Below are 22,451 nucleotides of genomic sequence, written 5' to 3'. Positions count from 1 at the left end.
AGCCATATTGTGAATAACAAGTAGACCATATTACAAGTGAGCCAACACGAACAAAGGAGGTACATGCACTGACGTTCAAAAAAAGTTATGACATTGGTTTATGATGTAAATCTGATAATTAGTAGTACTTGATATAGATTTAAGTTATCTCCCAGCCCTATTACAAACACATTTCCTTAAATGTTTGTGTCCAGTGCTCAAAAAGAGCATCAGTAAACAGTGAAGATATCTGAAATGTATTGTCAACATTAGCTCCGTCTCTGTTTCCTTCAGTGTGTCGGAGCTGGAGGCCAGTGTGAATAAGCTTCAGAAGGAGGCGGAGCAGCTGAGAGAGCAGAGGAACCAGCAGAAACAGCTGGCTGATTCCAGCGCCAGACAGAGAGACATGTACAAGGCCCTGCTGACGCAGAGTACCGGCTTCAGCCTGCCTCCTCAAGGTGACACCAGAATACTAACAAACTGTGTATAGGCCTTTCTGATGGATTAGATTGGAACAGTGGGTGAAATGCTGTTCACAGAACGAGATGAAAGTTCCATGTGTGTCTGCAGGTCCAGATTCTTCATCCCAGCCCGCACCTGTCAGGCCCTCAGTCCCAGCTACTCGCTCTACTCCTCAAAGAGCTGCTGCTGCTGAGTCAGCACAGACTGCTCAGGCTAAAGCTGCCTTAAAACAGGTACATACAAACATCTGCACACACCTGTACGTAAATCAGCATCTCTCTTCATCTTCATATGAAGTTGGGGGGAATCTTTAATTTTGTGTGTCTGTGTGTCTGTGTGTGTGTGTGTGTGTGTGTGTGTGTGTGTCAAGCTGAATGATGCCTTCACCCTGTATAAGAAGGAGAAAGCAGAGAACGACAGGATGTTGAATGAAACAAACGACAAGCTGCAGAAGCAGCTGACAGAACTCCGCTCCAGCCATGCCAAGGTCACCTCACAACTAGAGTTCAGCAACAAGAGGTTTGTAAGGTCCAGTGTTGCTGCTGCATCTGTTTCAAGGTACAGTTCTTGAACATCATATTTATTGTGTGTGTGCACTGTGTGTGCTGTGTCTCTGTGTATGTCAGGTACGAGATGCTCCAGGAGACTGTATCAGCCTACCGCAGAGAGATCTCTGCCCTACAGGACAGGAGCCAAAAAATGGCTGCAACAGCCCAAAGACACGAGCACATCATCCACACAATGAGCCAGGACCTGCGACAGACTAACGAAAAACTGGCACTGGAAGAGGTGAGGAAGAAAATAAGCTTTTTTTTAACTTATAACTGATGATGATGGTTAGATATCAACTGCACTGTGAGAGTTTCACATTGCTGAAAAGTTGGATAAAACAGAGGTGAAGTCTGAAGAACGGTGCTATTCTTTATCTCCAAATATTGAAACAAAATCAAAACAGATTTTGTAGTTGTACGTCTGAAATTATTAAATGCACTACACTTATTTTGCTTTCTGTGATGTTGTTGAGCAGATGGTCATACATTAAAGCTTTTTCCATATTGAAATGAAGTGTCATTCAAACATTCACTTCACTTGATATCTCACTACGGGGTACGCTCCTATGCATAGTCCACATTGGCTGGCAGTCGTGACGACTGCATCAAGAGGAGGGACATCCTCTCCCTATAAAAGAGGTTGATGCATCGTCATCAACTTATTCAAAAGCCTCTTCTCGCTTCACTGGGGAAGCAAAATCTCCTGTAAAGTCTGTTGATAAAACTTCTTATAGTGAGGACCCAAACATATTAATCTCTCCTGCTCTGTGAAAAACCAGCTTGCAGAGTTCTGTTTTTCTAATTCTTAACTCTGACTGATTGATTGAAATGATTGTCACTATATAAATGTCTGAACTACCAAAAAACAAAATGTTTGACTTCTTATAAATTCTGCCCCACTTTCCTTTCTGTATATTTTTCAATTATTAGCTAATTCCTTAATTTTCCTGTGTGTCTGTAGGTACGTGTAGAGAACTTGACTAAAGAGAGAGACATGGTAAGACAAGCAGAGAGTCGACTCAATCGAGATAAGGAAGCCATGCTGGCTGAGCAACGGAACCAGAACCTGCTGCTCACCAACCTCAAGACTATACAGGTACCATATCATACAACAATGTTTTATTCTATGATGAACAACTGAAACATCTCACCTTGTTTTTTTTACTCGTTTTATAGAATAAGCAAATGTGTTCTGTTATTCAGCATGGTCATCGGGAAGCAAGAGTGCTGCTGTAAGGCAATAACATTCAAGTAAAAGACTGAAATCATGAAGTTTCTATTTTTCATTCACAACGAAACCTACATAAATGATATTGGTCAGTCTTAAAGAAATATGACTTAGATGTACCACTATCAAGTGAAATGGACTTCCTGTGTCATCTTATTGCAGCCGCTGTGATTCAGGATTTGATGATCTATACTGTTAGAAGTTACCGGCAATCAGATAAACCTTCATTTCATTATTTTTTTCTCATGATTTCTCCTACTCTCCTCTCATACTGATGTAGTTGACTATGGAGCGTACAGAGACGGACACTCGCCAGCGACTGAACAACAAGATCGAGCATCTGGAGGCAGAACTGGCTTCAATGAAGACCAGGCTCGACCAGGAAGTAGCACAGAGACACAGTCTCGGCCGCACCATGGATGTATGTACAGTTTAATGCATATTTAAAAACACTCAAAGTAATTGTTGTTGGACACAGCCTGAATATTGTCTTGTCCATCTGTCACTTCTGACTCTTCACCAGGCTCAGTTATTAGAAGCTAAGAAACAGCTGGAGACCCAGAACACCTTGCAGCAGAAGACCAGAGAGTTGTTGCGTAGCTCTGAGCAGCAGGTGGCAGCACTCAGAGCCCAACTGGCTTCTGCTTCATCCTCGGAGGCCGTCAGCACCTCGAGCAACACACCCACCCCAGCTACCAGAACTGCAGGACTGAGAGCACCACTCAGAGGTAAAAAGCAGTACTCAGTAGTGAAGGGCCAAGTCTATATCTGTAGTATGTGGACAACTAATATGAGCTTCTGAATGGTGATGAGCAACAGAAAAAGTTGTGACTGATTCCCTCGTCTCTGTCTAGCATCAGTACGCTCTCCAGTGCCAGCAGCCTCCCCGCAGCCTAACCAATCAGAGCAGGAGCTTATCGAGGTGAAAGGTCATCTGCGTACTGCAGAGGAACAAAAAAGCGAACTAGCAGAGCAGCTAAAGAATGCTAATGCTAGTGTGGAGCAGTACAGGGCTGTGGTACTGACACTGGAAGACAGTCTGAAGAAAGAAAAGGAGGTACTGCATCTTGGGTTATTGTTTTTCATCAGCCTATTTTCTTGTTTTTTTTCATACACACTACTCTCTGTACTTCTCATACACACCTGTCCACACACATGTGACCCTCCTCCTTTCTTTAGTCTCGCTCCCCTCTGGAGATGCGGCTGAAGGAGTCGGAAGAGGTGCAGAAGCAGCTGGAGAAGAGAATTTTGGAGGTGGAGAAAATGAAGCAGCAGGAGCAAGAACAGAAGAGAAAGGCTGTTGATGCAGTGGAAAAACAAGTAAGCCAGTTGCACACTTTTATACAAGCGACCATTAGAGAAAATGTTGTCGTCATGTTCTTTCTTTTATTGGGGTCCATTTGCTTAAATTGTGTCAAATTGTTACATAAATACTGTATTAAATAACTTACTAAATAACCTACTTTTCAAATAAATCACCTAATAAATTAGACATACATTTTATATGACCTCTAATCTCAGACAGCCCTGACTCGCAATATCAGTTATATTAGAACATGGGTGCATTTTCACACTCAGCTAAATAATGTAGACGGATTGTCTAAAGTTCTTTCCCCTGCTGTCTTGTTCAGGTGTTAGAGCTGCAGCGCAATCTGAAGGCCAGCCAGGCAGAGCAGCAGGAAGCGCTGGAGAGAGCTGCTGCTGCTGTTACACTGGAGCAGAAGGCCATACAGGACAGCCTGCTGCAGGTTCATTAACACACTCAGAACATCACACTTGATGAATGTGAAAGCAGTTTAAACTGGTGTGGGCTCAACAACTTGTTGTTGTCATCTTCTCAGACAAAGCTAGCTGGAGAGGCGCAGGCTAAGTATGAGCGCGAGCTAATGCTTCATGCTGCTGATGTGGAGGCCCTTCAGGAGCTGAAGAAAAGATTCCAGATGGAAGCATCAAAGAAGAGGGAGTTTGAGGAGCAACTGAACAAGACCTCCTCCCTCCTGCAGGAGAAGACTGCAGCCTTGAATTCATTTGAGAAACAGCTGAAGGTAGGACCTCTAGCTTGAGAGGGAAGAAACAAGGCAACTGTAGGTCCTTTTAAACGCTTTGTATAGATTTTCATAAATTATCCAGAAAATTACTTCTGCTGAATGAAATTCATGTGAAATGTAACCAATTTGCCTTAAAAAGATTTTAAAGGGTGTTAAAGGGCCCCCGGAGGAAACATTGCTTTAGACGATTGTTGTGTTTCTGATTAGTCGTAACGGTTTGACTCTCCTTCAGGACGATCTGGCCAATAAGAGTCGTCGCTGTGAGGAGCTGGGGAAGCAGAATGCACTTCTGCACCAACAGATGGATGAGATGGCCTCCAAGAGTCGTCAGGTGCAACAGCAGCATCAGCAGCTGCAACTTGACTTGTCATTCAGTGAGGAGGGCAAGACCACTGAACAAATACTAGAAATACTAAGGTAAAGATGGGTCTTCATTGCAGTGGTATTGTGCAATCCCTGTGTAATTGGGACTTCAGAAAACTGTCTTAGTTTGAAGTCGTTAGGATTGAGTTTGAAATGTGTGTGTGTGTGTGTGTGTGTGTTGTAGGTTTGTGCGGCGTGAGAAAGAAATTGCTTTGGCTCGATGTGAGGCGTCTGAGGAAGAAGCTCTTCGCCACAAACAGCGAGTGGAACACCAGGACAGAGAACTGAAGGAGCTCCAGGAAGCTCTGAACACTGAGAGGGAGAGGATGCAGGTATGAAACGAAGTGATGGAAGACTGGAGATAGATAACAAAATACAGGGAATGTAGTGAGCTGTAAATGATGAGAGCAACAACATCAGAAGCATCCCTTGTTTATTTTTGAGGAATGGTAACCACTAGTAATCTCTCAAAGTAAGAACTTGTGGCAACTCCAAATGTAGGCAGTAGATAACTTGTATTGGTAGTGGACCCACTGTTTAAACATGCAACATGCAACATATAAAATATGTAAAACAGGCTTTCAACACGTACTGTCCCTGTTCCATTGCAATTTAAGTTGGTATATGATAGCATATATATAAAAATAACAAAATGACTGAATATCTAATTATTTTAGTTGAATATTTATGATCTCAGTTTTGTGAGTTGACATTTAATGTGTGATTGCTTTGCTGTGGGACTATAGAGAATCTGTATGTGTTTCAGGCTGTGAATGAGGGCGTAGCCCTCAGCAGTGTAGTGAACTACAACAACTTTGTCAAAAAATTTGTAATGTCAACTTGAGGCTAAAAAGAATAAAAGTGGCCAGAGAGACAACTGTTAATTATAACTATCTGTCTGTTTGCCCTCCTCCTGTGGTTCAGGCTACATCGAAGACTCTGGCCCAGCAGGAGGAACAGCTGAAGAAGATTGAGACTATCGGTGCTCTCCAAGAAAGCAACAGGATGATGAAAATGGACCGAGATAAACTGGAACAAGAGCTGCAGCAAGCTCAGGCTAAAGTAAGAGTCAAGTGTTGCATGACATGGTTTGTCCTGTGACTCCCTTTCATTGTTAGCTGTGGTTTTGATTTGACCTTATGTTGTGATCACAGACTCAGTCCATGTTTTTCAGCTTCATTTGGTCCCTAAACCCCTCCGGCTGAAATTTCATTAGGAAACATAAATGTTTCCCAATATCAGTTGCTCTTTTGACAGGTTGTAACTTGAATCGCGAATAACTTGAAAAACACATTAACAAGCAAACCCTTTATCTATATTAAAAGATTGCTTTATGTTTTCAGCACAGCCTTTGAGCGTGTGAGTAACTTGTGCAAAACAAACTTTAATTACATGTAATTTAGGTGAGCCTTTAAAACGTTTGAGGAAGCACCACCATCACTTGGGATCTGGCACTAATAGGAGATTGTGTTGGGGCCTGTTTGAATCTCAAAAAACTGATGTAGACAGACTTGTTTTTACATTAACACTCATCTCTAATGGAACCTTGTATTAACAAGAGGAAGTTCTTCAGTAAACTTTAGTTGTGTCTGAGAGTTATTCTTTTATACCCATGCTTATCTATACTATAAGGGGGGACAAAATGGATAGAGAAACATATTGCAATGTTTCCCCTGTGATCTGTTAATGACACACTGGTGCAAAGTATCAATACAGTTTTGTTTTGGGTTTTTTTAAAACCACTTGGAATAGATTCAGCAACCCCCGCCTCCGTATGAAGACGCTGACCGGACTGGTGACGGTTTAATGGACAGCAATTGTATTTCTTTCAGTTGTTTGTGTTATATCGTGTATCGCAGACCCACCTTGCTCTCATCTAACGTTATAACAGGAAGAATATGATAATAATAACATATTGTGAGTTCATATTTGATTCTCAACCCTAATCTACACAACTTGTGTCTTACTCTGTCTCTGTCAGGTTTCAAAGCTCCAGTCAGACATCAGCCCACTACATCACTCTTTGTCTGTGCTGTCTGAGAAAAATGGCTCCCTGCAGGCTGATAAGAGGATACTGGAAGAAGACCTCAAACGCTTGAAGGCTAAAACACAGGTAACTGCTGTACGTTTGTGTTTTGGAACATGGTCAAGAAGGAGGACAGGAGTGTGTATACCTGCATTTATTATTTTTGTAAATCATTCCTGATCCAGCTACATTATATTGTTTTAAATATTCATTCCTCAGCACCAACAACAGCCGTGGTCATTATATTTTGGGTTTGTCCCATTCTCTTGAACGCGATATCTCTGGAACACCTTGAGGGAATGTCTTAAGGATGAAGGTCAAAGGTCACTGTGACCTAAAAAAACAACAACAAAAAAACAAACATTTTTGTCCAACTCAAGAATTCATACACTAGGTCCTTATTCAACACTGTAACTCAGGAGCAGAAGGGAGATTTTGACCATATTACACATTGGGTCAGATACTGAATTGGTGACACTAATCTTGGTGTCCACCTTGAAACTGTGCTGATTGTAGAGATCTTCTGTGCTGGTTAAAGATGTGTGAAGCATCTACGTTCGCAAAATCAGAATCGGCGTTATCGACCAAACATGAACATTATTTTACCTCATACAGTTTAGTGTTTTGTCCCAGTCTTATGTTTAATACAGCTCATCTTTTTGTTTTTTGTTTTTTTTTTTCAAATTTCTGCAGTTACTGTTAGTTTCACTTATACTTGACTGACTATCTCTCTACAGCAACTGATTAGCCAACAGAAAGACGGCGACGTTGAAGAGAGACAGAAAATCACCAATGAGAGAGAAGCTCAGCAGAGGCGCATTGCACAACTAGCTGAAGAGACGGCCAAGCTGAAGACTGAACTGGCAAGGTAGAACCCCACTGAGAACACACACACAGACAGACAGACAGACAGACAGACAGACAGACAGACAGACAGACAGACAGACAGACAGACACACACACACACACACACACACACACACACACACACACACACACACACACACACACACACACACACACACCTAAACACTGAAGTACCAAAGCACTTATTCAAAATGTAGCATCAGTTCAGAGTAATGAATCCACACACTGACTGTTAATGATGGCTTTATACATATTTTCTCTTTTGTGCCAGACCTTTGTAGTCTGACAATAAAAATGACCAGAGCATTTATCTACACTGTGCAGCAGAGATTATGCTCTGTGGCAGATTGATCATCCCTAAAAATAACCTAACTGAGATTACGGTTATGTGTATTAGGTCCAGTGCCATCAGTAACTCGGCTCAGTCTCAACTGCAAGGCCTCAGAGATTCTGTGGCCCGTCTGACATCGGAGAGGGATTCTCTGAAGAAAGACCTGGAAACCAAAAACAGTGACATTCTGGAGAAGAACAAGACCATCACCCAGGTGAAGAAGATTGGACGACGCTACAAGACCCAGTATGAGGAGCTCAAAGCCCAGCACGACAAGGTGGGACTGGAGTCGGTTCAGATTAAAGTCTGCAGGAGACGGCCACTTTAGTATGACTGAAAATTGAAACACTGAGTTGTGTGTCTGTGTGTCTTAGCTGGTTGAGGAAACGGCTGCTAAAGCAGGAAATGAGGCGGCTCCAAGCCAGGAGGTGCAGCAGGAGCTGACAAAAGCCCAGGAGGAGCTCAACAAGGCCAGAGAAGAGCTGAACACACTGAAGGAGGAGGTGCAGAAAAAGCAGGAGGAGGTGAGCAGGAAGACATTCAAGCTCGTATTAACCCAATATTCTGCTTTACATTCAGTACATGTTATTACACAGGTTCACACTCTGGCTGCCCACTACTAGGAGGAGACACATCAGTAGTCACAGAACAATGGAGGCATTTGTTGCTTTGCCTTGTCAACGTACAGTAAAGGCCTCTTCACATTATGCTGTTTTGGGCTGGGTCGTTTGAGAATCTTTGGTCATCGATCAGAAACAGTGGTCCTTGATTGCGGTGAGAAGCAGCCACCAACAGGCAGTTGGGGCTTTGGCGGATAAAAACAGCCTGCAGCGACATGTCAGAAGTTTAGGACCAAATTATAATATGACTTCTGCTACAACCCACAAAACAGACCAATCAATGTTGAAGGCAAAATGAAAGAGAAGTTGATGAAGCTTGTTTATTGTTTGATGGAGATGGATGAAGTGGGCTGGGGTCATATACTTTACATCATGATACCATTCAACACTCATCGCACAATCTGACATCCTTAAAACTGATAAACACCAAGATTTTAGTAGTCTCTTCTCACACAGTGTAACATGGAATTAACTCACATGATCATAGTTGCACTGTCTAAGGTGTTTTAAGTCAATGGACAAGACCATAGCACAGGATGATACATTAGAACACATAGTTTAAGAACTACAATACATCAATTATACTGTATACGCACATACATGGCTCTGATCTCTTAAAGTTTAAGCCAGACTGTTGGAAAGTGTCAGGAATGTTTTTATTTTCTCCAAACCAGGCCCAGAAGTCTCAGCAGGGGCTGGAGGAGGCCAAGAAGGAAAACCAACAGACCAAGGAAAAGTTTCTGGAGGTCAAAAACCAGCTGACACAGAACCAGAACCAACTGACACAGGTACCGTAGCACATTCAGTACAGATGCAACTGTATGTTGCCTGAGCATTTATTAATTAGTGTTAATACTTTAGAGAGGTTTAGATACCTCCAAAATAGAAGGTTTGTCAAGGTACAGAAGAGATGGAGAAAAGTACATTTGTAGCTCTACATGTTGAATCATTTAGTGAGGAGAATGCATTAGAAAGGCAGTTGTCTCAGTTGTCACCTCTTTGCTTGTATAGGTCCAGTCCCAGTTGTCCCAGGCCCAGACTCAACTCCAGCAGAATCAGAATCAGCTGACCCAGAGTCAGAAAGACCTTCAGCAAGCAAAGACCCACACTCTGCAGGTAAGAACACAGAAACACTGGACAACAATTATCACTACCTCAGTCATTTTGAGATCACATTTAAAATGATACAAATGTATTTGCAGGTTACATGTATATTGTATATTATTATATTTTTATTTTATTTTGTAATATTGATAGTCAGTTTGCATATATGTCAAAATTCATCCAACACCTAACCACCTCCTTTCTTATCTAAAGGCACAGAACCAGTTAAAATCAGTCCAGTCTCAAGCTCAGGCCCGTCAGAACCAGATTCAGCAGATCCAGAGGGAGCTCCAGCAGGCTAAGGAAGCCCTTCAGCAGAACCTCACTAGTCAGAAAGAACTACAGCAGACGCACCAAAGCACTCAGCAAAGCCACAACCAGGAAGTTAGCAATCTCAAGACTGCTCTCAGCCAGGCAGAGAGTAAGGTGAGGGGCCTTCTTTCTCTTTACTGTGATTTTTGTCAGAGTACAGGTTACTTACATGGACTAGTAAATTGCATCTGTGAAGAATGACCCTCTCTAAAAATTGATTGCTGAGCCAGGTGTGCTTGCTATACGTTTTTAAATCAAAGTTAAAAAAATTAAACACATCTAACATTTTCAAATTATGTTTGAGCAAAAATGCGTACTCTTAAAAAAACTGCACACAGACTGTTGACGGTGTGAAAGTGAGCAGTAAGAACTCTGCAAGGAAGCTTTAAGGAAGTCTTATTAAAACTTCTCAAACATACCGCTGAAACTGCACAATGTCTTCAAACACTCTGTGGTTGTAGTTCGATACATAAGCTAAGAAATGCTGTATCTGTGCTTACCTCCAAACAGGTGGCTGAGCTTCAAGGCAACCTGGACGGCACGCAGAAGGTAACAGAGATTTTCTTTAAAACTAGAAACAGTACTGCACAAGTGCTGTGCAGTGATGTATGCTGATATATGTTCACAAAATGAATACCTACATTCATCCATTCAAGTTTTAACATTACATATTTGCATTTAATTCTGTAATAAGATCACATACTTTTTTTTATTGTCATGAATCAGTGATTGAACACAATCCGTAGTGCTTTCTTATTCCTCATTCTCTTCATCCATTTTTCCATCCCTCCTGACTCTATTTTGCCCCAATCTCAAGCCCTTTTATTCTTCATCCTTCCTCTATATTCATATATTCAAAATGTCTCACTTGGACAACATGTCTGCCCTACCTTCTTGATCTTCAGACAATTAGTGAGCGTGAAGCAGACATCAAGCATCTGCAGGAGCAGCTGATTGAAGCTAAACAGGCTAATGAAGCTAATGAAGCTCACGAAGCCACACAGGCCAACCAGAACCAGAATTCTCAGTCCATCCAGGCCAGTGATGCTAACGTTGCTGGTGATGCTAACCAGGTGCTACAAGAAGAGATCGCAAAACTCAGACAAGAGGTACTGTACTTCAAATCCTGCTGTCATGAAATACTTTTAATCCAACTGTTGTATTCATTTGTATCTGTCTATTGACAACCATACATCCATACTTACCTGCACCTTTTAAGATAAACTTGGCTTTTACCCACTCGGATAACCTGTATCTTTAAATGGAAGCAGAGCTTTCTGTGTTTTAGTATGTTAACTTTAGGTTGTGATGCTGTTGCACTGACGTGTCCACAGATGGACAAACAAAACCCAAAAAATAAACAGGCAAAATACTCAATAATGCTTCTGTGTTAGCTCCTGGTAGAGTAGGTGTCTGTAAGACCACATTCTACCATGATGACACATACAGAGACTTGCAACTTGAAAACATTACCAGCGGACACTGTCATGGTTGGTAAACACTTATGAGGTGTTAGTTCATTTCATTTTCCTATATTTAGACAGTCGATCTAAAATCTTTTTCAAGGGAACCCCTGCATTAACAGGGTTACAACAATAAATACAGACCACATAAACAGACTAACACAACTGTCACACACTGAAAAAGATTATACACAAATTCCATTTGAGATGCATAAACAGCTGTGATTTTCTGAGATACAATAGAAATGACGTTTTAAAGCAAACACATTTGCCAAGAGTACAGATCCTTTTGAGCTGACTTAAATTCATCATCAGTAATCAACTCTAGCATATTTTAAGCTTGTTCTCTCTCCCAACTCGGGAAACCAAAATCTGTTGAACAGTGTGAGAACGGAGGCTATATTGGTTTTGATTTCTACACATGCATGTAAAAGGGTAAGGAGGGGCTCAACTGCTCCAGGAGAGATTTATATATAAAAGCCAGCCCATGGGAACGTCTGCACAGACCGGTGACGGCCAATTGATAGTAGCATACAGACTACAGTGTTGTACAAGAAAGCCAAGGCCAGTAATAAAATGTAAAACGTAAATGTAAACAGTGGTGTGCTGGATCTAATACACTTTGTATAGAGAACATCTATGCAATCCAGTAAAGGTTAAAAAAAGTCCTTTCTCAGAAGGTAAAACAGGATTTTTTCCTAAAGAGGAAACTTAATTTCAACTGTACTTTATATACAAGTTGTTCCTGGCCAGCGATACACATACATGTATCTTGACTGTGTTTGAGATGTTGTCACAATTATTTACAGTTATGGAAAAAAGTCTTGGTCCTAGTATAGTACCTTGGGGCACACCTTTTATTACTGGGAGACAGGAAGAGGACCCAACAGTACTCAATGACTTAACAGTGTGCCAATGCTGTGGAGCAAGTCTTAAGCCTTGGAGAAGTCAATACAAAGAACTGTGTGGCATTTTTGTGCAGTTTAATGTCTTCATAAAGTCATTCACCACTGTTAAAGCAGCTTTTATACAGGACCTGTGTTGTTTTTGTACAGCTGTCTGAGGGCAAGAACAGAGAGGAGCAGCTCAGACAGCAGATAGCTGACAAAGAGGAAAAGACTAAGAAAGTCTTCATGGGAGCCAAGACTAAAATCAACCAACTAAACAGTAAGTTCCACAATCACTTAGGCACACAGAACCTAACAAAGTTGACAAAGTACAGCTAAACAAAGAGGCTACTCTATCAGTGTACAAGTAACTGCACCTTCACCTGCAGGTGCCAAGGAGCAGCTCAGTCAGGAGATAGAAGAACTGAAACAGAGTAAGGAGGAAATGGAGGTGAGAATGAACGCCCTCAAGTCTCAGTATGAAGGACGACTTCTTCGGCTGGACAGAGAGCTGAGAGAACTGAGAGAGACACAAGCACAGACTGAAACCAGAGAGGAACCACAAGACCAGAGTGGAGCTAAGGTACATGTGTTATGCTTGCTGTTGACATGGTGGACATGAAGGTCCACACTTTGAGCCCAATGATCATTGACTGTATCTTGGCAAACATTTTTTCATGCTGTAATTTTATGTGTGCCAGAACAATGAGGGAAATTAAGCCATTTTTAATGTTCTCTCAAAATATAATGTGTAAATGTTGTTTGAATTATATGACAAAGAATAAGGGCCATAAATAGGAAGGGGGACAACAAGACTTTGTGGATTGAGTCAAAACATTTCAAAAAGGAACTTGGAAATTTACACAAAGTCATATGTCAAGAAGGAAGTTATCACCTGTCTTATCAGAGAGTGAAAATATGAAAAGATTACACGATGTGTAAGTCAATAACTATATAAGTTTTGAAGCGGCAGAAGCACAGTGCGGACTTGGTTTCCTCCAAGACAGTTGAGAGGAGCACAGTCATACCATTGGGAAGTGATTAAGGCAGTCAGCCAGGCACTCAGCGGGTTTAATGAAAATGACATGAGTGGCAGCCAGAACCTGCCTATCGTTTCAATTGTGTGCATTATGCTTTGTCCTCTTTGCTCTGGAGGTATAGTCATATCTTATTCAGACCAACCCAGTGGAACAACCTGACAGACACTTAATTGAAATGTTGTGACTTTTCTCTCAAATCATTGAAAAACATTTTCATATTTTTTTCTTATTTTATTCCCTAAACATGAAATCTTTTTTCTCTAAATATTAAGACTTTTTTTTTCTTAAGATATTTCTCTTCTTTCTTTTTCTTAAGATATTTCTCCTTTTTTTTTCAAAATATTTGGACTTAATCTCTAAATCTAATATCTGTGTACTAATTGTAATGTCACAAACCTGTGTCTGTACTTAGGTGGGTGATCAGGCCAGATCTGCAGACCAGAGACAGATATCTCTGAAGAGTCCTGGCCAAGACAGAGGAAGGTAACTAATGATTACATGCACACATGCACAAACACCAGAAACTATTATGAATGGTTGTAAATGGCTTTTTTAAAATGTTGTCTTTTCATAGAAATGTCCATTTTCCAGTTAATGACTATAATCAGAGAGCTCAAGCTTTGCAAACATTTTTCAGTATTCAGAGCCAGATCACAGTATACTTCACAGTAGTAGAGAAGAAACAAAAAAACTAGTTGAACATTAGAATATTCTGCAATAAAAAACTGAACTTTTTACCATTTTTCCATCAGCTCCAGCCTGTCTGACCCACCTACGGCCAACATCCGGCCGACCCCAAGTACTCCATCTCCTAGCAACAAGCCAAGCCCATCAACTGGTAGCAAGGCAACACCCCGTGCCAGCATCCGGCCTATGGTTACCCCAGCAACTGTCCCCATCCCGACGCCTACCGCCACTGTCATGCCGACCACCCAGACTGACAGCCAAGAGGGTGAGAGCAAGAGATTATAAAACATTTAAAAAAATCTGAAAATAAAAGCAGTTAAATCCGACATTTGTGTCAGAGTGTAATAGAATGTTTCCATCTTCAGTGCTGATGAGTGCAGGAGCCTCTGTACACTCTACCAGCTCCACTCTGGTGAGCACACCCACATCAATACCTCCAACCAGCAGCCAGGCCACAGCTTTCGTTCAGCCCACCCAGCAGCAGGCAACCAGTCAGGATGCAGGCCCCAGTATGGAGGCAGAGCGTCCATCTACATCCTCGTCTCTGATTGGACCAGGTGAGCAGGATCTTGTCCTAAACCAACACCAACCCTGGAACTTTAAACACATCAACAGGAAGGAAAAATAAATTGGCCTGTGGCTTAGCCTGAAAACACTGACGACCCTGTCTGAGTGAACACTGATGGCTATGATGGCGAAGGTGCACAGCCCAGACAAGTGCAGTCTTTTTTTACTTCCCTATAACTCCAACCAGATGTTGATGCCTGACAGATACTAGCTCGAGACACATGAAACAAATGTGTTGATGGAAACCCTGGTGTTATTCTGTGTCTTTGTGTTTCTGTGCATGTGATAAAAGCAGGCTCAAAGCGAATCAGAGAGGAGGAAGAGGAGGAAGAAAACAGACCAGAGAGTTCACACACACCTCCGACCAATAAAAAGCTACGACTCAAACCAACAATAGCACTGGAGGTAAACTCAAACACACAAAACCCCGAGACAAGACTCAAATGAATGCACCAGGACAATGTTCTTCAGAAAAGCTTGGCACAGAAAAAGCTTCTGAACCAAGTTTGCTTTTTGTTTTTTCCAACTTCTGTTTGTTTATTCACAGTTTTTGTATTTTTTGTAGTGTGTGTGTGTGTGTGTGTGTGCGTGTTTCTTTATTGTTGACTTGTTACAGCTGTGTAACTTGGCGTGTTTCAGATGGAAGGTGATGAAGAGATTGAAGGAGAGCTGAGGGATGAGGGAGAACAACAGGATTCACCAGATGACAGTCAGGTCAGTTACCAGTGATGGAAACTTTAAAGAGGATCGAGAAAATAATTGTTTATGAATTTTGGGTTTGACCAGTGTGTAGCCTTTCAGGTCATTCGGTCTTTCATCAGATTTTGAAAAGACAAGTTACATTTTAGTTCAAATAAATTATTATTACGTTGCATGCTATCAAACATGTCACTTTATATAAGTTAATGCAATCTGTGTCCTCACATAAACTCACATATTGTCTTGGAGGTCTAAATACAAACTAATACACAAAATATCAAATTAAATCCAGACAGAGTAGATTGTAGTCCAGTGTAGCTCGTAGATGATAGCTGTTAATCTTCTCCAATGTATTTGTTTGATTTTGAGCATTAATAATGGATTTTAAACCACCTGCAGTGGTTTACAGTCCTCAGTGATGGGTCCATGTTTGTGGCGCAGGAGCTTCCAGAGGAGAGTTTTCCCGTCTTAGCTGAAGATGACGAGGACATCGAGGAGGAAAGTGTGTCCCAGTCTGTCCCCTCTGATCAGATATCCTCTCAGAGCTGCACTATCGTTCGGGACGTCATCGTGATCGAGACAGACAGCGACAGCCGTGAGAGCAAAGATGGGGAGGAGAAGCAAGAGGACGAAGGTGAAGAGGAAGAAGAGGAGGAAGAGGAGGAAGATGATGAGGTGCTGTTCTGTTTTATAAACATGTCAAAATGATCTCAGCTTTCGTCTACTGTCTGGATTAAATGACTCAGTTTTCGTCTACTGTCTGGATTAAATGACTCAGTTTTCTCTGTGCCTCAGTATAAGGAGGAAGAGGAGGATGATGAAGATGAGGACGATGCTGGTGACTGTAGGATGAGGGGAGGGGAGGAGAGCAATGAGGACAGCAGGGAGGCAGAAGAGGAGGGAGGGGAGGAGGAGCCATCAGAAGCCTCCAACACTGAGGAGAATATGGGTGAAGCCTCATCAGACTCTCAGCGTCCTTCTGAGCCATCACACAGCAGTGAGCACCCATCCACTGTCTTCTCTGATTGGTCGATTGGTCCTCATCTTAAAATCACCTAATGTGACTCACTCGTCTCTTTCAGGTGAAGGCAGCAGCAGCGCCACATCAGAGTCAGACCACCCCAGAGACCCTGTACACCTCGCCCCAACCCCCTCCTCCACTGCACCCTCCCCCTCCTCCCTCTCCTCCCTCACACCCCGCCTGCCTCACCCACGCAGGCCCCCACACCCGCTCCCACCACGGCTCTACATCCAACCTCCAGCTCCGGAGCTGGGACCCCCACACTCACAGGTACACATATATACACTCAGACATCACTTAGCTTGATCAGATGGAATAAAAAGATGACATTGCTTTGTGCTACAGTTGGCTTCAGCTCTCAGACATGATAGAAGCAGGATTCTTTCTACACATTTGAACCCAGTTATCAGGAACACTGGCCAAGCTGTTTGAAAGACAGTTCCTTTGATGTTTAGGGCAGTGTATTGATGTCCTGGAAAATGATTTCTTGGATAAATTGTGACAGTGATGACTGATGTGTGTGTGTGTTAATCAGAGACAGCCCTCTCAGCTGCGCAGACCATCAGTAGGACGTGGACCTCAACTAACTCCTGGAATCGGCAGTATGGTAAGAGATGGAGTGTGTAAGAGTTTGTTGAGCAAATGGATTACATTCACTGTACATGTTAAACATATCCTATGTATATATACTGTACTTGTATATTATTGTTCTAAAAAGGGTCGTACTGTGTAGAAGAAGTAGACCTGCGTCTGTAGTGAGATAGACTGTTTGTGTGTTGCAGCAACATTTCTTTGATGATGATGACAGAATGGTTCCCAGCACTCCCACTCTGGTAGTCCCACACCGCAATGATGGCTTTGCTGAGGCTATACAGTAAGATCTACACACACACACACACACACACACACACACACACACACACACACACACACACACACACACATAGACTCTAGTGTAAAGTAAACACACCTGGTGATAGTGATTGGATTTATTGAATTCTTAGAATACACCATTCAGCCAAACCATTTAAACCAATCATTGACCGTCTTTGAAATGTAATGTTCTGCTGGAGAACTTTGGGTCCTGGCATTCAGGTGGATGTTCTTCGACACCCACCAACCATCTTGGCTGATTAGAGTCCTGTGGGTTGCAAGGGATACACCATGGAGGGGACTTGGTCAGTCACGTCCCAACGCCTTGAGCTCTTTTCCAAGTTGCTCAAGCCATTTCTGAATAGTTTCTTTGGTGTGTGCATTATCCTGCTACTAGGGCCACTGCCATCAGGTAGTGCTGTAGCCATGGGGGGGTGCACTTGTTCTGCAGCAGTGTCTAGATGGGTGTTATGTGTCAAAGAACATCCACCTGAATACCAAGACCCAAGGTTTCCCGGCAGAACATTACATTGTAAAGTGTGCTTGATTCTATGTGAAAGTTGGGGAACATCAGATGATTGTTCTAGTGGCTTACTTCACAAATATCTTTTTTTACACACACTTTATTAGCTATTCTCAAGGCTCCTCTATTTTTTAACTGATGTTGAGCCACATATACATGGATTTTTAAAAGTAGCAATAGAAGAGCGCCTTGGTAGCTGTGCATGCCACATAACCACAACGTCGTGGAATGGACCACGAACCTTTGTTGCCTCTTAGCAATCCAACTGTCAGATGAAGGGGGGCAAAGTGTTTTCATGCAAGGTTTCCCATAAGTTACTCTCCTGGAGGCTCGCAGCTTCACCTCAAATAAACAGCACCTCTGCTAATGTCAGAAGAAATTATGTACATTTTTACAAAAACATTATCAGGCTTACTAAGCTTCAGTGAAAACAAGCTACATCACACAGCAAAAGCCATGTACTTGATATGTAAGGACTGAAAACATGGTGACGATTTATGGCTGCATGTCACAATACAGGACAGTTAAACATAGACAGTGATGAAACAAGTATTCAGAACCTTTACTTAAGTAAAAGTACTAAATCCACACTGAAAATACTCCACAGGTAAAAGTAAAAGTATGTTAGTATTATCAGCAGAATGTATATAAATTATAAAAAGTAAAAGTACTTGTGCTGTAAAATGTTCCCTGTCAGTGTTTTTTCTATCTGATGTTTCTGGAGTAATATTATTGCTGCATTAATGTGTATGTTGTGTTTTACTGCTGCTTCATATACTGTTGGCTGGTTTCATCTGCAGCAACTCAACACGGCTATTCTATAAGATCGTGGCATGTTTGTAGCATCACTGTCTTTAAGAGACATGTATCTCTAAAAAGTTAACTTTTCATGAGCCTACAACCTGTGACATTTTCCAGCTAATCTGGGAGCATTTTATATATATATATATATATATATTTTTATTATTTTGTTAATTTATCTTAAGAAGTAGAAGAATTTCCTCAGTCCATAAAGGAACATTTTACCCCTCAGTTTATCACAAATATTTAAAAAGGAAATATTATAATTTCAAAACTATTAACGAAAGCTGTCAGACAAGTGTGAGAGTAAAAAGTACAGTAAAATGGAAAAACCAGAGTAAATTACTTTGAATTTGTACCCAAGTACAGTACTTGGGAAAATGTACTTAGTTACATTCCACCGGTGGACATGGATGGATGTATGTATGTAAGTTGTGTTCCATACTGCGAGGAAACACTGTTGACCATATTTTACAATAAAAAGTCCTCATCGTCCAAGTTCCCCAGTTGATAAAAAGTAAAAACAAATATTGGGAGAAAACAAAAATGGATAAATAATGAGCCCCAGATCTTCATCAGGCTAATACGGATGGAATGCAGACGTTTAATCTTCTTTTTAAAAGTAACTTGAAAATTAAAAACAACTCCAAACAAAAAATGAGTGTTGGGATAGTCTTGAAAAAAGCAGAACCTCAGAAGAAACGTTTGTAAACTCACGTGACCTCCCGTCTCTGTCCGTCTGTTTCCTCAGCTCTCCTCAGGTAGCAGGTCTGTCCACCAGGTTCAGGTTTGGACCTCCGGAGGACCTGCTGCCTCAGACATCAGCCTCACACTCTGACCTGGGACAGCTGGCCTCTCAAGGAGGTACTGCGCACACACAGACACAGACACAGACACACACACACGCTCCTGAACTCAGCTCAAACATTAACATGCTCATTCATTTTTAACATCTAACTGCGGTTGTGTGTAGGTCTGGGGATGTATGAGTCTCCTCTGTTTCTGGCTGCTCATGATGAAGACGGAGGAGGGAGGAGTGTCCCCACTACACCTTTACAAGTGGCTGCACCAGGTAAGACACACACTCAGACACACTTCAGCATGCATCAGTGTTAACTATGATTGCTTCATCATGTTCCCTTTGTCTCGGTCAGTGACGGTCTTCACAGAGTCCCTGCCCTCAGACAGTGGCGACAACTTGTCATCCCAGTCAGTTCCTATGGTAACCGCCTCCACAGGGATGGCTTCGGCTGCAGATGATGGAGATGAAGTCTTCATGGAGCAGGAGGGAGAGGGGTGAGAAACTTATGAACAGTCAGGACTGAGGTGTCTTAAATTACAGACGGCTGAAGCTGCAGAGGGGAAATAGATGGGTGGTTTTCATATTGGATGTGACGAGGAGGTTTGAGAAAAGGAAAGTAAATGACTAACACATCTGTTTTCCTCATGCTCAGGTGTGTTTGTGGTAAAAAGATTGTAGACCATTTGACCATAATCAGATTGTGAGTTTCCAATCACTTATGGCTGCAGCTTTATATTGATGGAGCTTCATCTAACTGCGTTTGTGTTTTCCAGCCCTGGTATTGAATCCTCTTTGGAGAGCCAAGCAGACATGGAGTCATCAGGACAGCAGAGTGATGATGCATCACTGCCATCTACCAGCCAAGACCCTGGTAAGTTATTCTGTTGACTGCATTTTTTTTCATTTTGAATCCCAACCAATGTTTGCTTGCATGTAATCAGACCTTCAGTGACTGTAGTCAGGGGGCTGTTAACATGGTAGCTTTCATGTCAAAACAAACTTGCAGTCCTTTTACTTTTCATCAACTTAGGGCTACAACTAATCATTATTTTTATATTGATTAAGCTTCAGATTTTCTTAATAAAGATGCTACAAAGCCCAAAAGTGAAATATTGTAATTGTTTTATTGTTGTATATCTGTCAACACTTTGTCATCACATATCACAGGAAAAGCAGCCGATTGTTGCATTAAAATAGCTGAAGCCAGCAAATGTTATTACTTTAGTTATCAAAATGGTTGCTGATTATTTTTCTGCGATCAACTAATCAGTTGATTGCACTAACTAATAACAATATTGGTGAGCTTGTGTTCTGACACTGAAGTTCTAATATCCCTGCTCATCTCTGACTTCTTTCATAGACACCAGCAGTGTTCCTCAGCGGCGCACAGTGAGCAGTCAGCCTCTGATCAGCAGCCTGTCAGGCAGAGGGACCAGAGGAGGGAGGGGGGAGGCCAGGACACTGCTCAGCCGCAGAGGTGAGTCCTGGAGGACTGGGCTGTCGGTGCCTCAGTCAGGATTATGAAGCACAGTGCAGGGCTCTGATGTCGTGCACACACAGAATAAAGTCCAGTCAGTAATAGGATAATGATAAAGCTGTTTATTGAAGTAGTTAGCAGAGAGCAGCATACACATGGGCACAGAAATAATGGTGATGACATCATGAACAGGTGATCAAAATGAACTGCTCATCTGTTTTCAGGAACCTTCTCTCGAGGAGGAAGGGGAGGAGCCATGGGCAGAGGGGGCATCGCCTGATGATGTCACCAGCAGCAACTCATAGACATTTCACCCAACAAGAAAAATTTGAATAGTTTCTGGATTTTTTTTTGTTGTTGGTTACATTTTAAGACTTTCAGTTTATCAAAAAATATTCTGTTTGGTCCGAATCAATAATCACACTATTACAGTAGAGATGTGACTGCTGTGTCTGTGCGTGATCCTTTTTCTGAGATATGTGAGCTCACATTCTTTGTGAAATCCAACTTGTTTTTAGTTGTTTTGTAATTGTTGTCTCATGTGTGTTCATGAGAGCAGTACCGGGCTTGTCATTTTGTTAGTATCATAATTTTTGCCCTGTCTTTTGGCTGTTATAACACATGTTTTAATAATAAAGTCAAATGATAATTACAGTGATGTAGCATTTTCTTTGTATCTTGCTTCCATATTTAATTTAATGAAAAGGGAAACAGGATGTAGGAGTGGGACACAATCACTGTAGTGCTGAAACAACCAGTGAACAATAAATCAATTAGTTGATAGAAGATTATTAAAATATTAATTGAATTAAGTCAATCAAGAAACAATACATTTTCTCTAGGATGTTTTTTCTGTGCTGGCATTTAGATGATATTTCAAGAAGAATTATGATATTAATGTATTAGAATAAACAGTAAATTGCCACTCTTTGTTCAGTAGGCATATTTACTGACTAGAAATGCAGAAAATACCAGAACAGAGCCTCTTTCTGTTCTTTCTTCAGGATGTTCCTATGGACAGCGCAGCCACACCGTGATGGAGTTGGCTGGGGCAGGCTGTGGGGGGTTGGCATTCTGAGCCGCCATGTTGGCAGCACTAGCTTCCACGGCAGCAGGGCTGATGATGGGTTGGGGTGCGAAGGCTGCAGACGTGCCAGGCTTGGCCAGCATTGGTAGGTTACCTGAAATCCGGATTCTGAAGAAGAGAGCTGCAGAGAAGACAAAATATTATTTCAGCTCAGACACACTTAACAAACAAATCAGCATCAGAAACATCATGGGACACTACACTAAAGACAAATACAGTGTATATTTGGTTCAGAGGCAACATGGTGTTGATGCACTGGTGGCTCTTACGTCCAGAGAAGAGGTAGTGCTCGTATCGGTCGCTCCTCTGAGGGCTGGGCATGGACAGAGCAGAGGTGACCGGGGTGGGGAATCCCTTCAGAGACACTTTGACGTTGATCTCTCCACTGAGAAGAACTTCTGGATATGAAAAATAAAAACAACAGCATGTGAACGCACAGTGTAATTTCTGCCTCTCATTCAAAACAAAACAAAAGTCATAAGTAGTAGACGAGTTAATGTATTAACATTTCATGTTTCAAGTTATGTTTAGTTACATTTGCTTATGGAATTGTTTTTACTTTCACTATTAAACACAGCCGTGAGTTCTACTGTTGATTTTTTACCATTTAATTTCACCAAACGTTTAAGTGAT

General features: G+C 41.8%; 1 protein-coding gene across 3 annotated transcripts in view; it reads left to right on the top strand.

Moving 5' to 3' along the window:
- LOC141016438 (nucleoprotein TPR-like) overlaps window positions 1–21,385 on the top strand; it is a 33,255-nt gene extending 11,870 nt beyond the window's left edge. Inside the window, exons 15-55 of one of the 3 annotated variants that reach the window (XM_073490803.1) lie at window positions 274–437; window positions 550–674; window positions 812–960; window positions 1,068–1,230; window positions 1,954–2,088; window positions 2,501–2,641; window positions 2,744–2,948; window positions 3,075–3,277; window positions 3,400–3,540; window positions 3,852–3,968; window positions 4,062–4,265; window positions 4,501–4,685; window positions 4,816–4,963; window positions 5,556–5,693; window positions 6,613–6,744; window positions 7,395–7,525; window positions 7,922–8,132; window positions 8,230–8,379; window positions 9,150–9,263; window positions 9,487–9,591; window positions 9,793–10,005; window positions 10,402–10,440; window positions 10,797–11,000; window positions 12,410–12,521; window positions 12,631–12,824; window positions 13,694–13,764; window positions 14,034–14,233; window positions 14,334–14,525; window positions 14,828–14,940; window positions 15,175–15,249; window positions 15,634–15,909; window positions 16,030–16,231; window positions 16,317–16,525; window positions 16,791–16,862; window positions 17,038–17,129; window positions 19,204–19,316; window positions 19,426–19,524; window positions 19,607–19,748; window positions 20,028–20,125; window positions 20,615–20,731; window positions 20,956–21,385. In XM_073490803.1, coding sequence (XP_073346904.1) covers window positions 274–437; window positions 550–674; window positions 812–960; window positions 1,068–1,230; window positions 1,954–2,088; window positions 2,501–2,641; window positions 2,744–2,948; window positions 3,075–3,277; window positions 3,400–3,540; window positions 3,852–3,968; window positions 4,062–4,265; window positions 4,501–4,685; window positions 4,816–4,963; window positions 5,556–5,693; window positions 6,613–6,744; window positions 7,395–7,525; window positions 7,922–8,132; window positions 8,230–8,379; window positions 9,150–9,263; window positions 9,487–9,591; window positions 9,793–10,005; window positions 10,402–10,440; window positions 10,797–11,000; window positions 12,410–12,521; window positions 12,631–12,824; window positions 13,694–13,764; window positions 14,034–14,233; window positions 14,334–14,525; window positions 14,828–14,940; window positions 15,175–15,249; window positions 15,634–15,909; window positions 16,030–16,231; window positions 16,317–16,525; window positions 16,791–16,862; window positions 17,038–17,129; window positions 19,204–19,316; window positions 19,426–19,524; window positions 19,607–19,748; window positions 20,028–20,125; window positions 20,615–20,731; window positions 20,956–21,011 — 5,950 coding nt within the window. In that variant the 3' untranslated portion in view covers window positions 21,012–21,385. The remainder of the gene's footprint in view (window positions 1–273; window positions 438–549; window positions 675–811; window positions 961–1,067; window positions 1,231–1,953; window positions 2,089–2,500; window positions 2,642–2,743; window positions 2,949–3,074; window positions 3,278–3,399; window positions 3,541–3,851; window positions 3,969–4,061; window positions 4,266–4,500; window positions 4,686–4,815; window positions 4,964–5,555; window positions 5,694–6,612; window positions 6,745–7,394; window positions 7,526–7,921; window positions 8,133–8,229; window positions 8,380–9,149; window positions 9,264–9,486; window positions 9,592–9,792; window positions 10,006–10,401; window positions 10,441–10,796; window positions 11,001–12,409; window positions 12,522–12,630; window positions 12,825–13,693; window positions 13,765–14,033; window positions 14,234–14,333; window positions 14,526–14,827; window positions 14,941–15,174; window positions 15,250–15,633; window positions 15,910–16,029; window positions 16,232–16,316; window positions 16,526–16,790; window positions 16,863–17,037; window positions 17,130–19,203; window positions 19,317–19,425; window positions 19,525–19,606; window positions 19,749–20,027; window positions 20,126–20,614; window positions 20,732–20,955) is intronic. The other 2 variants (XM_073490801.1, XM_073490802.1) reach the window with 2 other exon arrangements.
- The last annotated feature ends 1,066 nt before the right edge of the window (window positions 21,386–22,451 follow it).

The sequence above is a fragment of the Pagrus major genome, chromosome 21 (assembly GCF_040436345.1).
Source record: "Pagrus major chromosome 21, Pma_NU_1.0".
In the NCBI taxonomy this organism is placed as follows: Eukaryota; Metazoa; Chordata; class Actinopteri; order Spariformes; family Sparidae; genus Pagrus; species Pagrus major.
Note: the sequence above shows the minus strand (reverse complement) of the source record. Positions and strands in the feature narration are given on the sequence as shown.